At 37.8% G+C, this 23,260-nt stretch overlaps 1 protein-coding gene across 1 annotated transcript in view; it reads left to right on the top strand.

Annotated features, from left to right (window-relative positions):
• The window catches only part of TRPM3 (transient receptor potential cation channel subfamily M member 3), a 285,325-nt gene that overhangs the window by 151,645 nt on the left and 110,420 nt on the right, over positions 1 to 23,260 (top strand). The window contains exon 6 of the mRNA XM_040580618.1: positions 7,350 to 7,521. Within this exon, the coding sequence (XP_040436552.1) occupies positions 7,350 to 7,521 (172 nt within the window). The remainder of the gene's footprint in view (positions 1 to 7,349; positions 7,522 to 23,260) is intronic.

Genomic DNA, 23,260 nt, shown 5'->3' with positions numbered 1-23,260 from the left:
TCTTCCATTAATGGACCCACAAATATACCAATAGCATTACAATTGCAGGGTCATCACTAAAGGACAAAAATAGTTCCAAAATGTACTTTGTGATAGGCAAAATTGAAATTGCCCCTCCAAACTTCCTGGCCACTAATATTTTCATAAAATGATTTATCAATGGCATGATACAATGCTGAAGCACTTCTGGTTTTGTCCATCTCTAATGCACATGTAATGATATTACTTTATACTTACCAATATTTAATTTCATCTTCCATTTTATTGCCTAGTCAGGCTGCTTTAGGAAGACTTCCTTTAACTCTTCATAGTCCACTGAAATATCCGTCAGATTTTCACAGTCTTCTTAACCCCAAATCCCTTACAACTGGGTTGAACAGAACATGACCCAGCTTAAGGCAAGCTACTTGTATCACTAAGTCTTCTTAGTAACACCCAGTCTTTGCAAAAATTAACTTTTCCTTCTTACTGTCTTGCCTACCCTTAGCTTTCCTCAGTTACTAGTGCCTCAAAGGACTTTCCCTGTTATCCAATGTGTGCAGTTTCTTTAGAAGCATTTGGTGAGGAAGCTTTTTGAAAGCTTTTTGAAAATCAAAGGGTACTGGCTCATTAGATGTGAATGGTGTGAAATGAACCAAAAACAGGAACTGTAAATAGCACCGTAAGCATGTAAATCAACATTAAACAAGAAACAAAGGCTACAAAAGATTATGCAGGAGGTGGAAAAAGTCAACCAATAGTAAAAGGCCTGTTGAACTTCAGCATCAATGTGGCTTTATACCTATATACACGACGTCTAGTTAAATTATGATCAGAACTGAAGAGCTGTCAAAACATACCCTTCCAGCATCACATAGATAGAAAATTTTCTTAGTCATGGGATTTGGGGAGTGGTGGGCGGGGGGGAGAGTTAATGCCACTGCACGTGCCCCAGTGCATGTTGCCTCCTGCCTCCTGTGCCTTGTGGCAAGTCCAGCATGCTCTGCAGACCTGTGCCTCTGTTAGTGATCAAGCCCTTGCCTGGCTTCTATGGATCTTAAAGTCACAGCTAAGGAGTTTTATTACATTTACCAATCCATCCAAATCAGTCAGCTCTTGGCAATCCTGAAGGATTTCCTCAGAGCCATAAAGAGGACTGGCCAAGTTAAGCAAAATATTACTGTCGTTTGCTATTCCTTATATTGTGATGATTAAAGTTCCCTAAAGAGACTTGTCTTACTCCAGTACTGTAAAAGCAATATAGCAGAAAATAGTGCCCATCTTAACACACCTAGATTCTAATTTAAAATCAAAGCACACAAGGGAAAGTTAGTTAGTTGCCTTACTTCCAGTTTTCTTACAGAACTGAGGATGTAGGGTGGCTTGCTCAGTCTTGTAGAAAACTTCGACTATAAAGTACTTCCTACATAGAGAGCCATTCTTCCTTTTAAAGGAGTGCACTTTGTGAGTCTTCATAGCATGCATGTCTTTCCTTTCAGAGACTGTTCGGTCCTCATTTGGGTTTAATTCTTAGTCACCTCAGTAGTAACAGTGCCTAGATTACGAAGTGGACATGATTTTAGTATTTTCCTTTTGCTCAATGAAATCATTCAAATAAATTTCATTTGTAGCCCAAAGAACCCAGTATTTGAGACTTAAATCAAAATACACTTTTATTGTGCAACTTAGTGAGAAGGACATTTCCAGCATACTGTGATATGTCATTGGTCAGTCAAGATGCTGTAGTACATAACCTAGTAACTTAATAGAATACATTTGTTAGTAATTAAAGTTTTGAGGGGGAAAAATCCAACCTTTTTCTTACTGAACAAGTTGAAACTAAAATTCAGCTCTGTGCTGCTATGCTGAATCACTGCAAAACCCATGACATGCTGTAAAAATCCTTACATACATGAATGCAGCAAGTTGCCATAAGAAGTTCCTAAATTCCCTTCAAATTTCTTCCATTTTATTTGTCTCCCTTAGACTACTCTTATAGCCTTGGATTATAGTGTGTTTCTCTCCCTGTATTGCTTCATTGACCTGTTGGTTACACTCAACAACTGGAGTATAGCAAAACTGAAGCTCAGCAGAAATATTGGCAAAAGTGAAATACTTGTTATTTTTAACAAAGGCTTTAGCCAATGAAAAAGAAGAAATAAGGGTCAGCTTTTATCATTTAGAATGATTTCTTTTATCATTTAGAATGTTCAGCAGAATGCACAACCCAAAATATAAGCCTACTTTGTATATTTGTGCATAAACAGCTAAAAGTGCTACATAAAAGCAAAGTGTGAGAAAAAACCTACTGTCTCACAGCAAATTTATTTATTATTATTTATTTTATATATAATATATAATATATAATATATATTTATTAAACAGTATTTCATATATAACATATTGAATATACTTTAATGTATAATATATCTATTATATTATATTAGATATATATGTTATATTTATTTTATATACACACACACACACACACACTTATCAACCCCTTTCATGCTCTCTGTTCCAGAATAAGTTACGTTTTTTACTTCCTAGAACATAAATGCTGGAAGCACAGTCATTGCCAATGTTCTTTACAGATTTCACTAACAGCAGAAGCCTGTTCTTTTGTACTACTCACAATATTCAGGAAAAATAAATTTAGTAAAACCCAAGCAATGAGTATGTTTACTTCTACTTGAAATCTACTCTCCTATACAGATAAAATCATATAAATAAGGAGCAAATATTTTCCATTTTTATATAAAATCTGTATTTATATTGGATTAAATATAAATTAAATCCAAACATCATTAGATATTTATTTTGTTGAAAAATAAGCCCTGGATTTCTCAGTCTGTTTCTAGATGATAATGCTTCTGATCTATTAGAGACTGCAGTTTCAGAGTAACCATTTTTTATATTAGTGCATTTGCTGAATTTTATAACTGTAACTTGAGGTGAGAACATGTCATTAGCAAAGTTTTTTCTGGAATGCTCAAATGGTACTCGCATCAGAACTCTGCAGTATTGCCCTACTTGCTCAGTTACATCCTCAGCTTTTTTCAGTATCAGTTTGGATGTTGGAATAGGGAGGAAACAAAAGCTTGAAGGTTGTGTGCACTTTGGAGGGCAGGATCACAGCAGAGAAGTTGGAAGTCAGCCTGTCATGGAGCAAGTGCTAGCATGAACGTCTCAAAATCCCTGGGCAATAATGGACTAAACTTCTCCTGGAAAAGTGAAGTCCTTCCATGTTGTAGTGGGTCACCAGGTAATTATTAATAGTTAACAACTCAATTACATCACATCTCTATGCTGTTTCAGAAAAATTAGTATTATGCTGGAATCTAGTAACAGGACTGATTTATGGCATTGGCCACAGGTGAGGCCAATGTCTATTTATAAGACAAGTCAAGTACATAAGAGCAAACAGGAGGTACAGAAAACATAATCAATGAGGAAAGCTTAAAGCTTAAAGAACTGGAATTGTTTGTATTACAGCTGAACTAACTGAGCAAGGCTTATTTTCATCAACACACCAAGTCCTGCCACTCCCATCTCCCTGATCCCATCACTATATGCTTCATTATAAAGGACTCCACTCTTCTAGTACCAAGTCCTATTCATTTTCAGAATACTGCCTACCTCCCTGAGATTACCAAAGGTTATCCAAACCAGAAAAAGTGTGCATTCAAGAATTGGCGTTTATATATATATATAAAAAAATCATATAGCTGTCAAGCTTGGTAGGTATGTAGCCAGAACTCACAACTGTAAACTGCTATCTTTTAACCTCGTTCCGGTGAGTCTTGACAGAAACACCAGCATTTGTATTACCTGCTCTGTGTATGTGTACCAGGCAACACATACATCAGACTGTGAAGATGGGCTACACGTTTCCTTTTCGTTCTTTCATAGTAATCTGAATAACAACATCAGCTTATAGGATGAGACCGCTTCCTTCTGTCTCTCATACTTCTTTGTTTTCACAGTGTCAGACAGATAATGCTTTGCTTTAATTATTTTCTGCAGGTTTCAGAATAACAATAAAAGTTACAAATCTGCGGCAACTAATTAATAAGTGTAGATTACTTTATTGGTTTTGGATTTGTTACCAATTTTGACATGGTTTTGGTAGATATTTTGCAATTATCCTTCCAGAAAGATGTTATTCTTTGAGAATAAATCAACTTGATGGGGAAATAAACATGAATAACCACAAATAGGTCACAAGTTTGTTTCACTCTAACTTTTATCCAGTGTCAAAGTATCAGAGACCCCTTGTAGGCTTGATCAGGAAATAATTGCTTGAAGGAAAGGTGTAAGGAAAAAAGAATCAGCGCTCTCATTGCAAACGACAAGGTGGGAAGCATGCCTGGGGAGAAGCTGGGGACTGACATTTTTGTGGCATATCCAGAGGATTTGGACCATGATGCTTGCAGGATCCTCTAAATTAAACCAGGATCTACTCTATTCCCTGGTGTACCCCAGAACAGTGAGGCTGAAGAGAAGGCTTAATTTGAACAACAGCTACTACTTTTTGAGAAGCAAAGCACGCATCTCTTTCTTTCTCTGCCACTACTGTGAACACATTAAGTTTGTTGTAAATTCTTTGCCTTCACCTAGACTGCTTAGATTCGTGCATTGGATCCCATGACACACGCATGCTCATTGTCCCATGGTGAGTTACCCTGAGAGATTTTTCAAGTGCTGTCCCTATGTTGAGTGTCACATGCCCATGGGGAATGTAAACAGAGTGTAACAGTGCTTTTAATTCAAGCTTGCTCCCATCTCAGGGTGCAAATGCAACTGCTGAGGTTAGTCCAGCTCCTCAGCTATTGACAGAATGCCCTCAGCCCATACGGCGCAAGTACTGCTTCACAGTGTGGCTGCTGTCACGTTCATTAACCTATATTTAGAGGGGTTGTCTTAAGCATAAATGCTTCCTTTCAGCTCTGCAGAGGAAGATGCCAGGGGACATTATTCTCTCTTCTCAATGCAGAAGGAGGATGAAAAGACATTAAAGTCAAAGTTTTCCCGACCTTTTAACTTCCTTGTAAAATGTAAGGGATTGAAAAGAACAAAGGAATGGGAACTGCAGGAGTGAGAAAATGAAAATCTGCTGAGTGTTATGGAAAAGCAATTCGCCTCAAGAAAACAGCCTCAAAGCCTAGGATTTTCTTGCCTTCCTCAAGATTTTCTTTATACTTTAATCAGGAAAAGACTCTGACAGTGTGGGTTTATTATTTATTATTTAAAAAAAGTATTTCAGCTGTTGAACTGTGCATGCTGTGAACAGTTCAATTGAACATAATTGTATTCTCATTTTTACATCCACAAAATTGATTAATAATAAGATTCACCTTGTAGCTAAACAGCAGACACAGAACCAAAGTGTAGTCTTCTAATCTGCCCTGCAGCAGCATTACTGTCAGTGTGCTGCGCCTTTGGTGTGGCAGCTCATTAGAACTGCAGATCAAGCTGTCACCATTAGAAAGTTTTAAGCTGTGGCTCACAGGGACAAACCACAAGCTGCTAGAAGAAATGCATGCGCAGCAATTTGTAATCATACAATGGACAGGCAACTCAAGTCATTCCTCTTCTACTGGATCTGGCTGGCGGGTGCACTCTATATATTGAGAGGTGGGGCAGGCAGTTTAAAACATCTGTAACTGGTTTAGTCTGATTTTGTTTGATTCTTAGGCGTGTGAGAAAGAAACTTCTTTTTCTTTCTGACTAGCATGGGACTCATTGTTTCTGTGTCTGTAGAAGCTAGTCAACAAACACATCCCAGCAGTCTATTGATACTTTTTAAGCTATATGAGCCTGTAGAATAAATGGTTTATGAATGGGGCACCAAAGGAAACAGTATAAAAGAAACTTGAGCCAAAGCTATCACCTGTTCTCACAGTGGAGTGCACTGCCTTGCTGTTGGCAAGCTGCCATCTTGGTTGTCTCAGACCTATTAACTCCCTTTTGCAGGACGAACAAAAGGCTTACAGAGTACCCTCTGTGTGGCAGTTTATAACAGCAAAATGAGTCTGTGGGTTTCCCGTTGCCATCCAAGAGTTAACCAAAGTGCTGCAAGCATTCGCAAGTGGAAATAATAGGGAAAGATATCTCTGGCCAAATAATTACTGATGCATATGATTTATAAAGAATTATGCCTCAATTAGAGAACTCTTTAGAATAACAAAAATGGAAAGAAGCTTAGGAAGAAATTATTAAGTTAATATATTTCTGTCTGCAAGCATTTTTGTCAAAACTTGCTTCTACACTTCTGTGCATTAAAAAGCACCAGATTTCGTTAGATTTGCAAAATTACCACCAGAGCTATGAAAAAAATTCCTTGCAGCTGAAGCACAGCTCAGCTGAATTTTGTAGCAAGTCGCTTCAGTATTTCTTCAGCTGGGATGTCATTTTACAAATTTTCAGGAGTTTTGTGTTTCCAAAATGACAAGACATATTTGAATAATGCAGGGAAAAATACTTCTAGCACATCTCTTTGAATGATCAGCCAGAATCCCTTGACACATCACCAGTTCTTTTGCCACATCAGTACAGTCTTACTTATGTGGCTGAAGACGGACCAAAGTAGCTGATAGCCAAATGTGGCCGGTGCTATTATTTGGTCTGTCTAGAGGCTCTGGGTGAGATAGTTCTGCAACAACTTCCTCTGTCTGCAGAAGAGTTTCTTCTCATGAAAACAAATCAAAGGAAGTGTAGCAAACTCTTCATTGAATGTAAACTTTCTAAAGCTGTTGTGAACACAAATAACTGCTTTTATACTATGCTAAGAGTGGGGCAGTAGTTTTTTTTTCCATTAAACTGGAACTGGTACACACCTCTTCAAGAGTGGAACTCACCTGTATTGGCATATCTGCAGAGGAACTCCGGTGCACGTGGCTCTGAAGGAGCTAGGACAGGGGACATGGTGCTCGATGGGGTTTGTGAAGGAGAGATCAAAGATTTTGATCAGATGAGATATTAATAGCAATGCTATTGAAAGATAGCAGCGGACAGGGTCTGCGGCATGTGTGTAGTCACACAGATCTTTGGAGGACTGACCATTAGCTGAACTTAACACCGAGACAGTGGTCATTGATGCTATTGAAACACATTACATGCAAAACCCTTTAAGCAGTGTCAGTGTCTAAAAGGTCAGTGTTTACAAGAAGTGGCCACACTGCTTTAAGTGCTCAGGTTATTTTCTACTTTATGTATAGAGGACAACAGTGTTTGAGTGCAATACTTCAATTCATTTTGATTTTGTATTTTTCTTTTGTATCATCTTGTCAGCTGTTATCTTATAATTGATTTAGTTCAGATGTCTTCTCTCTTTAAGACTTTGTTTTTCCTCTGTCTCAAAAATTCAGGTGGTCCGACCATACCAGACAATGTCCAATCCCATGAGTAAGTTGACAGTGCTCAACAGTATGCATTCTCATTTTATTTTGGCTGATAATGGCACTACTGGTAAATATGGAGCAGAGGTGAAACTTCGTAGACAGCTGGAAAAGCACATTTCACTTCAGAAGATAAATACAAGTGAGTAACCTTTTGCTTGTGTTGTTTTATAATTGCAATTATATCAAAGACACTGTAAATTGAAATAGGCAATAAGGTCTGTATATTCTGGGGAGTAGTTCTGCTGTCTAAAATGGTAAGCATGAACTAATAAAAGACAATAATGGTGAGCAAAGATAACAAAATTTGATTTTAGAGTACTGTGTGTAAGGGTACAGCACAAAGGGTACAACTGAATTTTTTTCTGATAAATTTCAAACAATGTTTGTCAAGGCTCTTCAGGTTCAACTTAGTCTTTGGTACCCCCATCTCCTTAAAACTGTAACAGTTCTGTTCCCCTTTGTTTTGTAAAGAATACAGTGGAATTAGTAAAGGTAGAGAAAAGGATGACAGAAATAAGGGAGAGCTTTTTATCATAAGGACTTTGCAGGCTGGAAGAGAGATGACGGAGGTATATAGAGGTATACAAAATCCTGTATGGACTCAAGCAGTCCCAGAGCCATTGATATTTAGAGGTAGAATAGAAGTCTTACTACATGTTTGCACTGTGTTTACTAGTTTTTCCTGGTCAGCTGTCATTAGGCACAGCCGGAGGCAGAATATGAGGCTAGATGGTCCTTTCACCTCATCTTTTACAATCATGATGATACATTCTACATCGTGATCACACTGACGCCCCAGTTTTTCTCTCAAAGTTATAAATTTTCTTTTCTGTTATAATTGTGTACCTCTTTCCTACATAACATGAAAAGTAAATAGTCATTGAAGTAAGCACTTCTGTTTGGATAGAATAAAAGGTGATATCACAATATTAGTATTATTATTTCTGTAGTGTACAAATGTTTTATTTAGATGGGGAGTTAATTTTTTTCTAGGTATTTTGGATATTTTTGGGGTTTTGTTGTTTGCTTCTGTTTACAGTCATTGAGATTTTCGAAACTTAGTGCTATCAAAAGAAAAAAAGATCAGCTCTAGACATTTAACCTAGGCTGGACATATGGAAGAAATCTTCCTTTGGACATTATCCAAGCAGGAATTTTTTTAGTCTCACAAACAAGCCTCAGTTTTGTAACTGCATAAGCTACCTTTAGGAATGAGAACAGAACTAGATTTTCAAAAGTTGTATGCACAGCTTTCTGTTGATAGCTTTCTCTAAACTTTTTTGAGGTTTTTTTGAGCCAGTTCAAAAAACTGGCAATTTTGAGGCAGGAGTGATGACAGCGATACAGGCAATTGAAACTGGAATGAGACTAGGAAACACATCTAGGCTCTCAGACATGAGATGATAATGAATTACAGGCCAACTCAGTGGGGTGAACATAAACTAGAATGTTGGTCATGCCTGATAAAGCTTCCTATATGATGAGTATAGTCTGTGCTTAAAATGATGTGCTACTTACACCTTTCAACGCCACTGTAAACTATGCACACTAGAGGGTTATTGTTTTTATGATATCAGAGTATATATTTCTTTTTCTCAGAGAGCAATGTGTAGCTATGCACAAATGTGTATGCATCCTAAACAGTGTGTGCATGCCTGTGTGTTTCCTTAGCAGATGGAGTTGGTATGTCCTAATCCTAGCTTGACTAGTAACAAAAATTCACATTTGAAAATGGCATATATAATGTAATCAAACTGTAGAAAACTGTTCCATGAATAATAATTATTTTGAGGACATCTGTAAGAAAAATTTGGGCTTTTTCAGTTTAAAGCACAACATTGTGTTGGAGAAAACTTTATCTTAAAGAATAAATCTCTGTAGAGAAATTTAACTTAAATCAGGTTTGGACAAAGGGTTTATCTGTTGAAAAGCGAGTAATGGATGAACCTCCAAACTTTGGTAGTTCAAGTCAAATGCTTGCCTGACCTCTTCAAACACCTATAAAAAAAGAAGGATTTCTCTTCTCTGGTTCCTTTCTGCAACACCACTCCCTGTCCCCAGGAGTATGTATCTTCCTTTTCTCTTCCCTTTACTCTGGGTCAGCGTCTCTCTGTCATTTAACCTCTGCCTCCCAAATCACTCCCTCTTATGAGCACAAAAACACTTGGGTCTAGCAACACTTCTTCAAAATAAAAATATGAGAGAACTGTTAAGGAGGGAGGTTGCGGGTAAGATTTGTACGTCTTGGTCCAATGACGTACAGAATGTTTCTGCCACATTTTGTTTTTCTTTGTTTTAAAAGAAGGTGACTGAGTCCTGCCCAGCCTGTAGTTGATAGAAAGGTGACCATATGGATGAAAGAAGGACCACCTGCCCTGTTAGGTCAGCCAAACAGATGGTCACTTTCTGATGCCTTTCCTTACCCTCATTTCTAGCAGAGCAATGGAGAGAGCAGTGGCATTGCTGCAAAGGGATCATCGTCCAAAGGGGAGTGTGTGCAGCCATGCACAGGTGTCCTTACTTACCATTTTCCAGTAGTAAGTGTGTGGAGTGAAGAAGAACACTGACAGCACCAGACTTCTGTTTGCTGGAGAGTGGGAAAAGGTTTAATTTTTAGTTAATCACTGAACAGAAGAGCAGAGGGCTAGAAAACAGAACAGATTTCAGAACTAATAAACAGTTGGTAACTTCTTATTTCACAGCCTGTCCCTGGACAATAGTGCTGAAAGCAGATTTTATTCTTATTTTTAAGTCTGCCTGACTTTCATATGCTAGGCTTGTCATATCTTCTTATTTACTTTCCTTTGCTTCAAATGTATCTTTCTCCAGTGCAGTGATAGCTAGCTCTCTTTGCTCTTTGGCATCACCCTGTTCACAAAGGGAAACTTCATGCTTGTGCTCACCTGTTAAAGACAGAAAGCAGTACTGACTTCAAATAGGACAGTGGCAGTCTCTTTTATAAAATCTAAGATTAAATCAGGTCGTTAAGTATGCCAGATAATTCTGAAAGACTCAGCTGGTTTTGTTCCTAGTATGGCATCACTCTCAGTCTTTCAGCAGTATCTAATTTCCTGAATGAGTGTACTATTAAATTGTAATAATAAAAAGCTTGCTTTATGCCCTTTATGACACTAGAGAAAAAAAATTAATTGAATATTGTGTTTCCACTCTACCTTTTTAGCTTTTACCACTTTCATAACTCTTACTTTGTCCACAGCAAATATTCAGGAATTAAAAAAAGGCTTTCCAGGGAAGCAGAGGGTACAGTTGCATTTGTGGGTCAGTCTGAGCCTGTAGGTTCAGGACAGAGTCACACTGTTGTGCATTTAGCTAGAGGTCAATTTGATGCTTCAATGCTCAGGGCAGGTCTTTCTTATTTTTACAAGTGAAGACTATTTTAACACAGCCCAGCAACCATCTCTTGCAGTGAGCCACAAGCTGACTCAAACTCATGAAGTTTCACAGTGCATCATTTTGTAGTAAAAAAAGTTGAAAGTAAGATGAACTTTTCTAAAACTGTTTCAAGATCAAAAGGAAATATTGAAGGTGATCTGATCAGAAATTTTTCTGGTTTACAGTTCACACAAACACTTGAGTCCTGGACTTTTTGCAGGAATTTAAAGGCAGGAATTAAGGGCAAATAATTTAAAATTATTTATTTTTAAATAAAAATTATTTGTACAGAATTGCATGGATAATTTGGAAGCTTATGTAAAATTTTTTACATTGAAATACGGATTTAAAACCATTTTAGATCATCCTAGTTCTGAAAACATTGCATTAATGAGCAGAAAGTTTTCATGACAAATGTACAGAGATTTTAAAGGCAATAAAACGTCCCATCTCAAAAGGGGTGATTTCTCAGAGACGGAGTTAGTGGACTACAGCTGTGCTTCCAGCTATGATCCTACACTTACACTATTTCTTGGCATGGAGGCCAGTATGCTGATTTCTGATGCACTGCTTCTGGAAGTGCTCGTAATACTAAACTCCATTTCACCGCCCTCAATGCAAGAGGGCTCACAGCTGTTTGGAGAATGTCACGTTTCATATGGGTTGGAACCAGCCTCTCAAAGTGGATTATTGTCAATGCTAAGATAAGCTTGTTTAGCTTTGTTTAGCCAAGTCTGAAAACCTCCAATAATGGATAGTTAACCATCTATATGGGGTCCAGCAAAACGTTTGGAAGCTTCCCCCACCCCACCATCAGTGTCTGCTATTTGGGGCCGTATTCCCTTCATAGGGTCTGGCGTGTGGCCCTAACACCTTGCTAACATCCCTGCAGATAGTTGTATGCAGGTATTAGATTACTCCTTAGATTTCTTCTCAAAAGGTTAAACTAGCCCTGCTGTCTCAAACTCTCGTCTTCAAATATAGGCTGCAGGTCACTACGTATTTTAGCACATTTTTTGCAGATGTTCACTAGTTTCTCCTCATCTTTCTTGAAGTGGACCGCCCAGACCTGAATCCAGTACTTCAGATGCAGCCCCGCTAGTAATGAACAGAGTAGGGGTGGGATAAAAACTCGCACCTGACACACTTCTTAGTGTAGCACAAGTGCATGGTTTGTGTTATGTACACTGAGAGAGTGCCGTCAAATCATATTCAGATTGGCATCCACTGGAAGCCTGTCTATGACATCAGGATCTAGTTATCTGATTAGAACAAAAGCTACGAGTTTTACTGTGAACAGCTGAGTAATTTACTTTGTTGGAAACCTTTTCCAAGAATGAAGACATAAAAATAGCAATTTATGCACAATTTTTCAAGTTTAGACTTCATTTTCCCAACAATCACACAAGTCCTTAATGTCTTTGAGCCCCAAAATAACTTTCAGTTTAAAAAAAAAGTGGTCTAACTGACTATCTTCATAAAGATAACTAAAAGTCATTAGGCATTCAACCTCAAGAGACATCCTGCCATGATATTGTAGACCTAGGATTTAATTACTCTTTTTCTAAAATTCTTGTGCATCCTTCAAGGTCTTGTCATCTGCAGTATTCTTTGATTAGATTAATTCTGAAGTTTTATGTTTCAACACTCCAATTTTATTGAGAAGGAATAGGAATCAACATATCCCCTAAAATGTTGAGAATATATTTTCTTTTCTAGAATCCTATATGCAATACATTTCCTCCTTCCCGGGTGCCTGGGAAGTCTTCTGCACATGATAGATTTTTCGCCCTGTTCACAGCTGCTTTTTCCCAAATATTTTGTACTTACTTGTTCTTTCCAATGATGATGAAAAGAAATTGTTCAAAATAAAAGAGGCAGAACAATTTTCACCAGAAAACTGGTATTGTCATTGGATTAAAAATCAATTAATATCTTACGATCCCCCAAGATGTGAAAGTGCAGCTAGTCTGGTTTTTTTCCCACCCTGGGAAAATTCTAGTGGCCAGTACAGAAGGATAACTTAATGTATCACCAAACAGATGATGTAATCTATAAACAGAGAAAGGAAAGTAATGAAGCATGTAATTACTAGAGGTGACCTATTGCAAATTCTCCAATTATGACATTCCTATACACAACAAAGCATTCCTGTGAAGTGTGCTAGAATGGCCCGGTCGTTTGCTAAGATGTACATCATTACCACTTCTGTAAGTAACACAATAGGTAAATCAGTCTTGTCTCCAACTATAAACACAAAATAAATCTATCTACAAAATGTGCATTGGAAGTTACAAGTCATAAAATATTAATTCCTGCCGCTCCACAGATGAGTTAGTTAGTTAGTTAGTTTAGAATAACTGCCAGTGTAGCAACTCAGCAAATAGGTCTGATCTGAGAGGACTGTTAATCGCTTTCTGGCAGATTCCAATAGATTGACATGCCATGGGGTTCACCCATTTTGTAATTAGCCAGAATAACGCTTTCTCTTTAACAAGTGTGGTCTAGAATTACTTCATCTTACATAAAAAGAGCCTTTACCAATACTTAAAAAATCCTCAAAAACCTTACCTACAGTTTTCCCCTTTTGGCTCTGCACTCATTTTTGGGTTTTTATAATATGCAGTTCATTCCTCCTATTTGCATTAAGGCCTTCAGTTCATGTGGTATAGTTGTTGCTATTAACTGAATTGATACTACTAACTGAAATATTTTCAAATCCTTAAAGAGCTTTCAGCATGATTGCCAAGCACTTCCATCACAAATGCCTACTTTCCTTCATGTGAGTGATCCTGCTGGAGCAGTGGAGAAGGACAAGGACACATTATTTGTATGCATAAGATGATTGCACATAGCCCATATAAAAGACCTAATTTGATTTAAAGAGGTTGTGAATTAGCTAGGAATGTTGTAAGTTTTTCTATAGGAGGACATATGTCAGCAGAATCAGAAGCTGGATGCCACATGTAGCATAGCATAGCATAGCAAAGCATGCACTTATAGCATGTTCTTGTGTATGCCTATTTCAGGAAACATACAATCATTTTCTTCATCTTGCATGTATCAGCACATACATATCAGTAATCAAATTTGTGTTTAGCATGTGTTAGAAAGCAGTAATGTGCTTTCAGTATCGGTTAGATAAGCTTTTGTGTGATATCTGCAAATCTGACACTTGGCCTTGAAAACATATTCATCATGTGCTAATGATACTTTTCTTTTAAATCCAGACATCTTTCTTACATTGACAACTTCATCTACCAAAAATCTTGGTCAGAATACTGCCAGAATTTTCTGTTCTTTGTAACTATTTGAAAGAAATCTCACATCCTTAAAATTTGCTTTGGAAATAGGTGAAGGCCAACCAGTAAGGCAGTGGTATTCAAACTTAGGTTCACGTCTACCGCCATGGACTAAAATGTAAGATCTAATGTTTGCTCTAATGATTTAAAAGAGGCTGGTTTACTTGTCAGTTTGAACTCCTTAGGTGTCTGCCATTTTATAGTATGAGACACAACCTCAGAGAAATAGAGAGGGGTGATGAGGCAAAAGGACTTCACCATCATCATGAGGAATGAAGTTAACAAGCATGCATAATGTCACCTAGACAGCAGGAATCCAGACTGTTTTGATAAGAGGAGAAGACATTTTTCACTATGAAAACTCTTTATACTTCATAAGACTAGCTACCACCTTCTTCTTCAGGAACAGTTATGCAGAAAAGACAAAGCCCTTTTTGAGATTTTTGACAATTCTTTTTCCAGAAGATCCAAAAATAAGGTACAAATGAGGGCATGTAACCAAAGATATATTTGAAACCAGAATAAGGCAGAGGACATAAAGGCAATGCGCGTTTAGTTGGAAGTACTTTTCAGTCAAAAAATCAAAATGCTTTGAGTAGTTTGGTTTATTTTGTATCTTTTATAAACTCCTTTAACAAACACATTCTTTTGGCCTTTTTGAGGCTTACAGATCCAGAAAATGGACAAATTTATTTCTTCTTCAAAGCCAAATGTGGGCTATAGATCGGAAGGGATCCACTTGCATGCAGCTGGCCACCCTTCTGGAATAGGTGGACTGTGTCACAAGGCTTTGAAGAACAAGGTGTACATTTATGTTAAAGCTAAATATCCATTTGTATTAATGTTGCCACAACAGATTTATATAGTGAGCCTCAAAACTACTTTTGTCTCTCACTCCTGCTGCAACAGTAACACCTGAAGTGTTACCTACATTGTGCTTTATCTTCTCTGCACTGTGTGAAAACAATAGAAAAAAATAGATATTCAGTACGGCAGTTTTATTAAGGGCTAGTTCCTTGTCCTCTTTCCTAGAAACTCTAGACATCTCGGAGGTTTGGGTTTTGTTTCCATCAACCTCTGTGTATTTTGCCTAAGAATCACTCTGTGCTGCTCAGTCAGTTCCATACAGTGAAGCATGTTTGGATTTCTTAGAAAGATCACCACACCAAATCATTCGGTTGTGTAGGTCCACCTAGTGATATTCTTCCTCTTCTTTCGATTAGTGCATTTCTGGAACAATTATCTCCCAGGCCACGTAGGGCTTCATGTGGAATATTACTATTCATTATCAGTCTGTAATTGTTCCTAATTTAAACATGCTGTTTGGTGTTGTGGATTTACTCTACCTTTATGGTATGCTGTTTGAAAAGTGACATCGCAGGCATTGGTACCTGTGTCCTTGTATTTAATCTTTCTTCTTCATAGAGTTAGTAAATGTAGTTGAGTTTTGGTAGGCCTATGAGAAAAAGTTACCTCTGAGTAAGGAATTGATGGGTGATTTGATTGGAATAAGAAGGTAATTTGGACAGGGTAATATGTCAACAATATCTATTCATGTGACCCGTGGACTTCCCTTTGTCATCCTATGCCTGAGAATATATGAAGGGGGCTGGGAAGGCAAAGGGACGTTCAACTGTCATCATTGGCATCTCCTCTGACCATTGCACCATCATCAAATGCATTGGAATTCTCATTTGTTTCAGATTTTTCCTTCATATCCTGTGCAGCCCTAGATGTATTTTCATAACTACATAGCTGGGAAGATGTAGGTACAGACTTCTCTGTAGGAGAGGAACCCTGCTTCATGTTTGGCTTCTGTGAAATCTGAGTAAAACTCAGAACTGTTTGAAGCTTGGCTCATTTCAGATTTTGTTAGAGATTGGAAACTTGGGCTTTTTTCATCAAAAGCATCATGATGTTGGTGGATGAGACAAACATATAATCTCAGAAAGGACTGAGAGAGTACATGCAGGATAAAAATTGTTCTTGAAGCACAGATAAATGCATAATTGATTGAGTGCAGGTGGATACATAAATTCCTCTCATGAACTTGAGTTGTAGCAGATGAGTTTTTTGAAAATGTGTGTTTTCATATGACTGATCTACAAGCTAAAGAACACAGGTCAATTCAGCTCTATAATGTTTGGACATTTTAGATTTATTGAACAAAGCCATATAACTAAGAAACAGAGATTATTTTAGGGTGAAGGTGCTGTTCTATATCTCACCTGTTGTAGTTTTCTAGAACAGGTGAGAAAGGATGGATAATTTTCTGAGATTATATAGTGTCAAATATGTCAACAGATATGCAAAATATGACAAGGAAAATCTCCTCAATATGTAATTCAAGGCAGTGTAAAAATTTTTTATGTTACTGTGATAACTTTCTAAAGTGCTGGCTACAATACGTGGTAGCACTCACATCCAAAAGGAACCAGGGAAAGTACCAAGGAAGACTAGACAGAATGTGAAGATTAGTGAAACTGCAGTTGCTCCTGAGTCTCTTAGGCCATTACCTACAGCTGATGAGCTCCAAGAAGAGTGAAACCAGTTAGGTCCTGTAGTACTGGCCTAATAAACAGTTGACTGCTAGGACAGATAGGGTAAGTTTTGACTGAAATCCATGAGGGTTCTTGTGTCCATGTCTTTGAACTTGCAGTGCCAGCTTTGAACAGTACATTGCCATCCTGTAGAATGTAACCAAGTGGGTTGTCACTGGCCTGTGAGGCTCACAAATCCCAGACTTTAGTCTTACATAGGCTCTTCCCATATCTTGCCTGTTCTAAGGACTCTAAACTTTGTTCCTTTGCAAAGATGGGTGTGAGAATCAAAAGAAGGTATCACAAATTTTTCATCAGTTTTTCCTGTTACCATTCTTGATGTCCTTCAGAGAAGTTTTTAGGACCAGTACAATATTAAATGAAAATATGGTCCAGGTGTCAGGCCCACATATTTGTCTGTCAGTGCCACATCTGGTAGGATGGAAGATACATGACGAGGTAGATTTAGACAGATGAGGAAGGAGCAATGTACAAATAAAAATGAGAGTGAAAGTACCAAGATGAGGCAGAAGAGGAAGGAGAACAGGCTGGGGCAAGTGAAATGTGATCATACCCATAGTAAAGAGGAGAATTTAAAAGAGAGACGATAAAAGAGGATTATGGATTAGACACAAGGAGACAGAGAGCAAGGCAAAGTGATACTGGGATACCAAAAAGGAAATTGGAAATGTGAGAATGAAAAATGGAAGTGACCATAACAAGGGAAACAAGGACAATGAATGCAAACTACAAAGGAAACCATAAAGCTGAACAAAATAAAATTTGTAATAGTAATTTTAAAATGTGGTTGGCAAGCATGAAAAAGAAAAAGGAATTTATAGCAAGTCAGATTCAATGAACCTATGGCAGAAGAAAAATCAAAACATAAATTGAAAAGCAAAAATAAGTCCAATTATTGTGAGCTTTCATTTATTAGTAGTGATTCTGTGTTATTCTATGACACATAATCCTTTAGTTCTGTGAATTCAGGAAAGACAGCAAATATTCTTAGAATTTGTTGTGCTGGCTTACCAGGTTCCTTTGCTTTCTTTAGACGCAGGGCATGTGATGAGCCTCCAAACAAGTGGAAGTGCCACTTAATTTATGAAAATAAAAAACTATTAAATTTGTTCAGAAAAGGGTAGAATGAGTTTGGGCTCCTTTTTTTTTCTTTTTCTAAATCTGAAAATTTCTCTCCTCTTATTACTGAACAGTCCTTTCAAGGATTAAAAGATATACCTGTCTCATCTTTGCCATATCTGGAATAAGTAGTAACTGGTTCTGATCTGGGGAAGATACTGGAGATAAGGGGTGAAGAAAAGGGAGAGCTGACTGTAAGAAGTGCAGCTATGTGAAATTAAGTTTGAGCTGGTTGTGGCATCTGGGGCATGTTCTTCTCTCTCTGGGTAATTAGACCCAGCATCCTTCTCCGTAATCCTGTGAAGGCAAGTTACATCCCCTTTTTTCCAGTCATGTTCATTTAGTAGTTAATAATGTAATTGTTCTGGTGGTAAGCATGCTGTGGCTGCAAACTGCAGAGCTAGAGGAAGCAAATCTATTGTATATTCAGGTGATCTTATCTGTTTGCTATTGATATTGACATTTAGGCCAAAATTGCTTCATAGTATTGGGAGGTGTTTCCAAATGGGCCTGAAGGCTGAAGAAAACACCCTGAAAAAAAAACAAGCTGTGCTGTTATTTCAGCATAACCTAATAGGGAGGATCTGGATTATTTCAGGATATTCTTTGTTATCACTTAGCCTTAGCCTTTCTGAGGCAGTTGGGACCATAGGCCGTATCACACAGATGTCCACAGATGAAGCAGATACATTTGTGTAGGTGAAGTTTTTGAAAACTGTTGTAAATCGAATACCATTTTAAATCTACTTAAGCAGCATGTACCCTGTGGTTACACTCTATTAACAACCAAAGAGCAATATCTATTAACTATGTATTACTGTAAGGCAAATATTAGTTCAGAAATTAAAATTTGCTTTCCTCAAACTTTTGAGCTCACACTGGCTGGAATTCTGCTTATTAAAATTCCAGAGCATATTTGTTTATCCATTCTGTGTAAGTACCTCTCACTAGGATATCTAAGTGTTACGCAAACACTTGGAGAAAAATGCTTCTGAAAGCCACAGGTTTTATGCAGTGTGTTTCTTTCAGCTTTTGCTGATGCAACACACCGCTGCATACTCTGCAGGCTCCACGAAATACAGCGATGGCCTGGAGGTTGGGCTTCTAAGACAAGCTTCTTGAGCTAACGACTTTCTTTGCTTTTCTTTAAGTTCCCAGAACCCCCGTGTTCTGGCATGAGCCTCAAATTCCATGGAAAAAACTTGGAAAGAAATGCTGTTTTGCCTAGTTTCAAATATGAATGATTAATGCTGATTAGTTGATTTCCACTTAAAAATCGTATCTCACATATTTAGGTTAAAACTAAGATCAGATATGATCAAAATGTAGATCAAAACTGTTAAAGAGCTTTGTAAGTACATGAAAATTTTTGTTGAGCTTCACAACACTTCATTAGTCTTCCACAGACAGTTAAATTGGATGTTCTACTAAATGCTACTTATAAGCAATTGTTGCATTGAAAAGTCCTGAACTGTAACCTCATCTGTTGAATAAATAGCCTGTACCTGGGAAAAATGTCATCTGTTTGAAACAGTTGAGGATTTGTTACACTGGCACTTGCTTTAGGACTAGAGGCCCACATGTGCAAAGTAGTTTTGGTTTTTCAATTCCTAGTTAGTAGAATCACATTTATAAATTTGCAGTTTTGTGAACTTTTTATTGATTTTTCGGTTTGATTTAGTAAATATTCATCCACATGGCATTCAAATGCAGTGTAGTTTTGTTTCAGTTGTTACACATCCAAAACATTTGTAACAAATCAAGAAAAACAAACCAAGATGTACCGGTTAAAACTTATTAAATTGAAGTATCAAGATACCTGTTTGGAATAGAGTTGTAATAAGTGTGTTCAGAGTGCGTTTGTGTTAAGATTAGAAACCTCTGAACTCAAGTTTTACTTTAAGGTCAAGTTGCTAAAAACTTTTATGAAGTTTCTCGCCATTTAAAAAACTTGCATTTATTAGTTTTCTTGGTTAGATCATATCATACAGTTCTGTGTGAATGTGTATGAGGCGTATCATGTCTGTAATGGGAGGGATAATTACCTTCAGTACGCTAAAAGGAAATATGTTCCTATCTGTTTCACTATGCTGGCCATTTGCCTTTACTTTTATCATTATAGTTGACTAATGCTTAAGCCAGCCACCCAGTGTAGGCTGGCCCTTAAATGATAGATTAGGCTGCAGCCAGCCGAGGGTGGGATTGGGCCGTACCTCAGAGCAACACAAGTACTGGGTGGCTAGCAAGAGCAGCAATCTGCCAGGGAAGAGAGAGGCACCAAGCACAGGGCTTGTAAAACAACACTGGAGCTCATGGAGTTTTTAGCTCCTGAGGTATGGATAGCACAAAGTTCCTGAAGCTGTAAGTGCAAAGGAAGCTGTGGTTCAGATTAACAGGTACTTAGTTAAAAAAGGTCAGAGAGGATTTTCTTTTTACAGCTTTGGGAAAACCTGTTGAGTCATTCCCTATAATAAAGCAACATTTGCCATTAGCTGGAACAAAATTAAAAAAACAAAACCTAAAATTTTCTCCATAAAGCAGACTAGGAAGGCCGGACTATCTGGAAGAAACAGAGGTCCTCATTATGTAAAATTGTATCTGACAGGAAAAGTTTAGAACTACCGGGCTTTGCATGCAAATTAGTTTTACTTCTGCACATGAGAGAATATAAAGGCTTCACTTTCAGGAAACCTATGGAGCATTTGTGCTAAACACCCTGCATGCAATGGTCCCTATACATGCCTTTGAGTGCACTGTGCACCTGCAAACACTTACAGGCACAGTAACATGTATATATCTGTTGATTTCTATTTTTGGACTTCCCTTTCATGACTGTATTAGTCATCCACTAAGACCACATATAGTGTACCCTTTACAAAAGTCATTGTCCTAAGAGGATTTTGCAGGCAGAAAGGTAGCTGTTGCCCAAACCTTTTGCAGGACATAGACAAGTTAGAAGCCTGAAACAAATCTAAAGCCTGTCATAGAGACTTTGTACTGCTAAGAGTCCATTATCTCGTTATCTCAGATAAGCACATGACAACTTGTGACATGATAACCTGTAAAGAAACCTGCTGATTTATGTACCCCAGCACCCAACGTACCTCTAGTTCCAGGGAAGTGTGGACCTGGAGGGTAGTGCTGTGCAAAACTGTAGGGGCTTCTTGATCATGCAAATGTACTTGCTTTCATGAAGAACTGATGAGCCATTGCTGCTCAGTGTTGCCTTATACATCCCTGTACATGCCTGTAGTAGGTTCAAAACTTCTAGGAAGGGCTAGTATTCTGTTTCCACACTGCAGCGATGAGCAGTGTGTGCCTCATTAAGACTTTGAGATGTCAGGCTGACTGCACATGTGCAGCGTGTAGGTTTGTGGAGGCATACTTTACCCACTTTGGGGACAGTTTGAACTCACTGGGTATGTCCATGGTGACTCTGTCTTATGTGCACCACAAGCCTTAAGTTCTTCTGTTGCATCCAACTTCTGGAGAATTTGCTCCACAGCTGCACGTGGTGTGGGAGATGTGACATAGATTTCCAGCTGTACGCCACTTCTGTGCCTACTGCTGCGCAGTAACTCCTGGGACAAAACTCCAGTAAGAAAACTGGGACAGCCACAGGCACCAACATCCCCAAATAAACCAAATTAATTGCCAAATTATCCAGCCAAAATTTCCAGGTAGAAAAAGAAAATGAATGTGTGGGAACACACACCAAGATGTCAGACCTGATGAAGGAGCAAGGGTGGCCAGCAGGCTCTTAGCTCAGCTGCACCTACTGCCACCCCATGTTAAGACAAAGAACTTAAGGGACATTTCTGTCAGGGATAGTGAACTAGAGCCCCCCAGTTCTATTTGCACTGTTCTCAGGCGTGAGCTTAGAAACAGCATGCAATGTACTGATATGTCCCAGTTGCTCTTAGAAGCACACTTAGAAACATGAGTAGTAAATGCATTTTGTAGTAAATGAGGCATTTTATTCACTTGTTGGTCTATAAAAAAGTAGGTAACTCATGTTTAGCTGTTCATAAAAAGTATTAGTAAAAATTTATAAGACAGTTATTGATTATTTATAAGTATACTCACAGTATAGAATATTCATGCTTTTCCAAGAACTGGGAAAACAAAGTAGGGCTTCTGCAAAGCATGGTAGATTTTTTAAAACCCCTTTTCACACAGCACAGACATGCCGTTTTGCCTTGCTTCCCTTTCCGAATTACTTCAGTTCCTCTAGTTTGTTGTTTTAGCTTACATATTCATGCAGTACCACTGTGTCAAGGGCAAAATGGGATTATTTTTCTGCATAATAACATGAAGGCCTGCAAGTTGCCACTGGTGCACATCAGGACAAATGTTCTGGTATGTACTTACCTTCCTGGAATCACAATTGATGGAAAGTCTCTAGCTAGCACTGTTGCTGGCCACAAAGGCAATAACACAGTAATGAACCTTTAGGCTGACTGAATAAACCTTTCATACAATATTGCAGTCTTATTTACAATAATGGACAAGGAATAGCAATGATAGCTGACACTGTGAAACAGCGATCTAGTCTATCCTGAAAAATCTATGCTTATTGAAATGTTCCAAATATAAGTTATTGCTTTAGAATTTAAGATAGTGATGAGCCTCAGAAAACTGATTTTATCTCCCAGGTCTTTGGTAGTATTTCTGCTTCTTTTTGGATGAATCATTATATAAAATAAAAATAATATTTTTTTGTCTGTATTCTAGAGACTACCTGTCTTTTTGCATTCATAGTGGAAATGCTAAGACTTCAGTATGTGAGATGAAGACCTTATTAAATAAGAAATAGTAACGTGTAAGTTTGTGTGAGATGCTTCACATATACTTGGTCTTGAACACAAGCTGAATATTTCCTTTGAAAATCTGAGAGAAAAAAACCTCCTCTTTGGCTTATGAACTATTTTCAATAACACAGGATAAAAATTCTGAGACCATTCTTAAGTAGCAAGACCTTTGATTTTGGGATCAGGCCTTTACCCTCTTGAAACGTAAGTGTAGTTAACCAAGCAATAAACCTCACCGTGGTAACACAATCATCAGCATTCCCAGCTATTCGCAAGTTTGCAGATACAGTGCTAGACAATAAGGTTTTTCCGTCTTCCAAAAGGAAGAGGAAAAAGATATGCTAAAACCAAAGCTCATCTTAGAAATTCTGAAAAAAACAATAAACAATAAATGTTAAAATACATCCTCCATGTTGGTTGGAGAACACATAATTCTTCAGATATTTAAAAATAATTCACTGTTACTTAGAAGAGGATGAGTCTTTCTCTACAAAGGGTATGAAAGAAGCTGAGTACCATGTCATTTACTGCCTTCTAAGAAACAGAAAAAATATCTGGAACTGTGAAAATGGATTGGTCTTTTTCTATGTTTGGAAAACAGCACAGCGATCAAGAGTCTTTCCTGATAGTAGTAGTAATACATTGTCCTATACTGAGAAGGGTTATCTGCAATTTCAAAATAGACATTTTAG

Source organism: Falco naumanni, chromosome Z (assembly GCF_017639655.2).
Source record: "Falco naumanni isolate bFalNau1 chromosome Z, bFalNau1.pat, whole genome shotgun sequence".
NCBI lineage: Eukaryota > Metazoa > Chordata > Aves > Falconiformes > Falconidae > Falco > Falco naumanni.
This window is presented reverse-complemented; position numbering and strand designations above follow the sequence as displayed.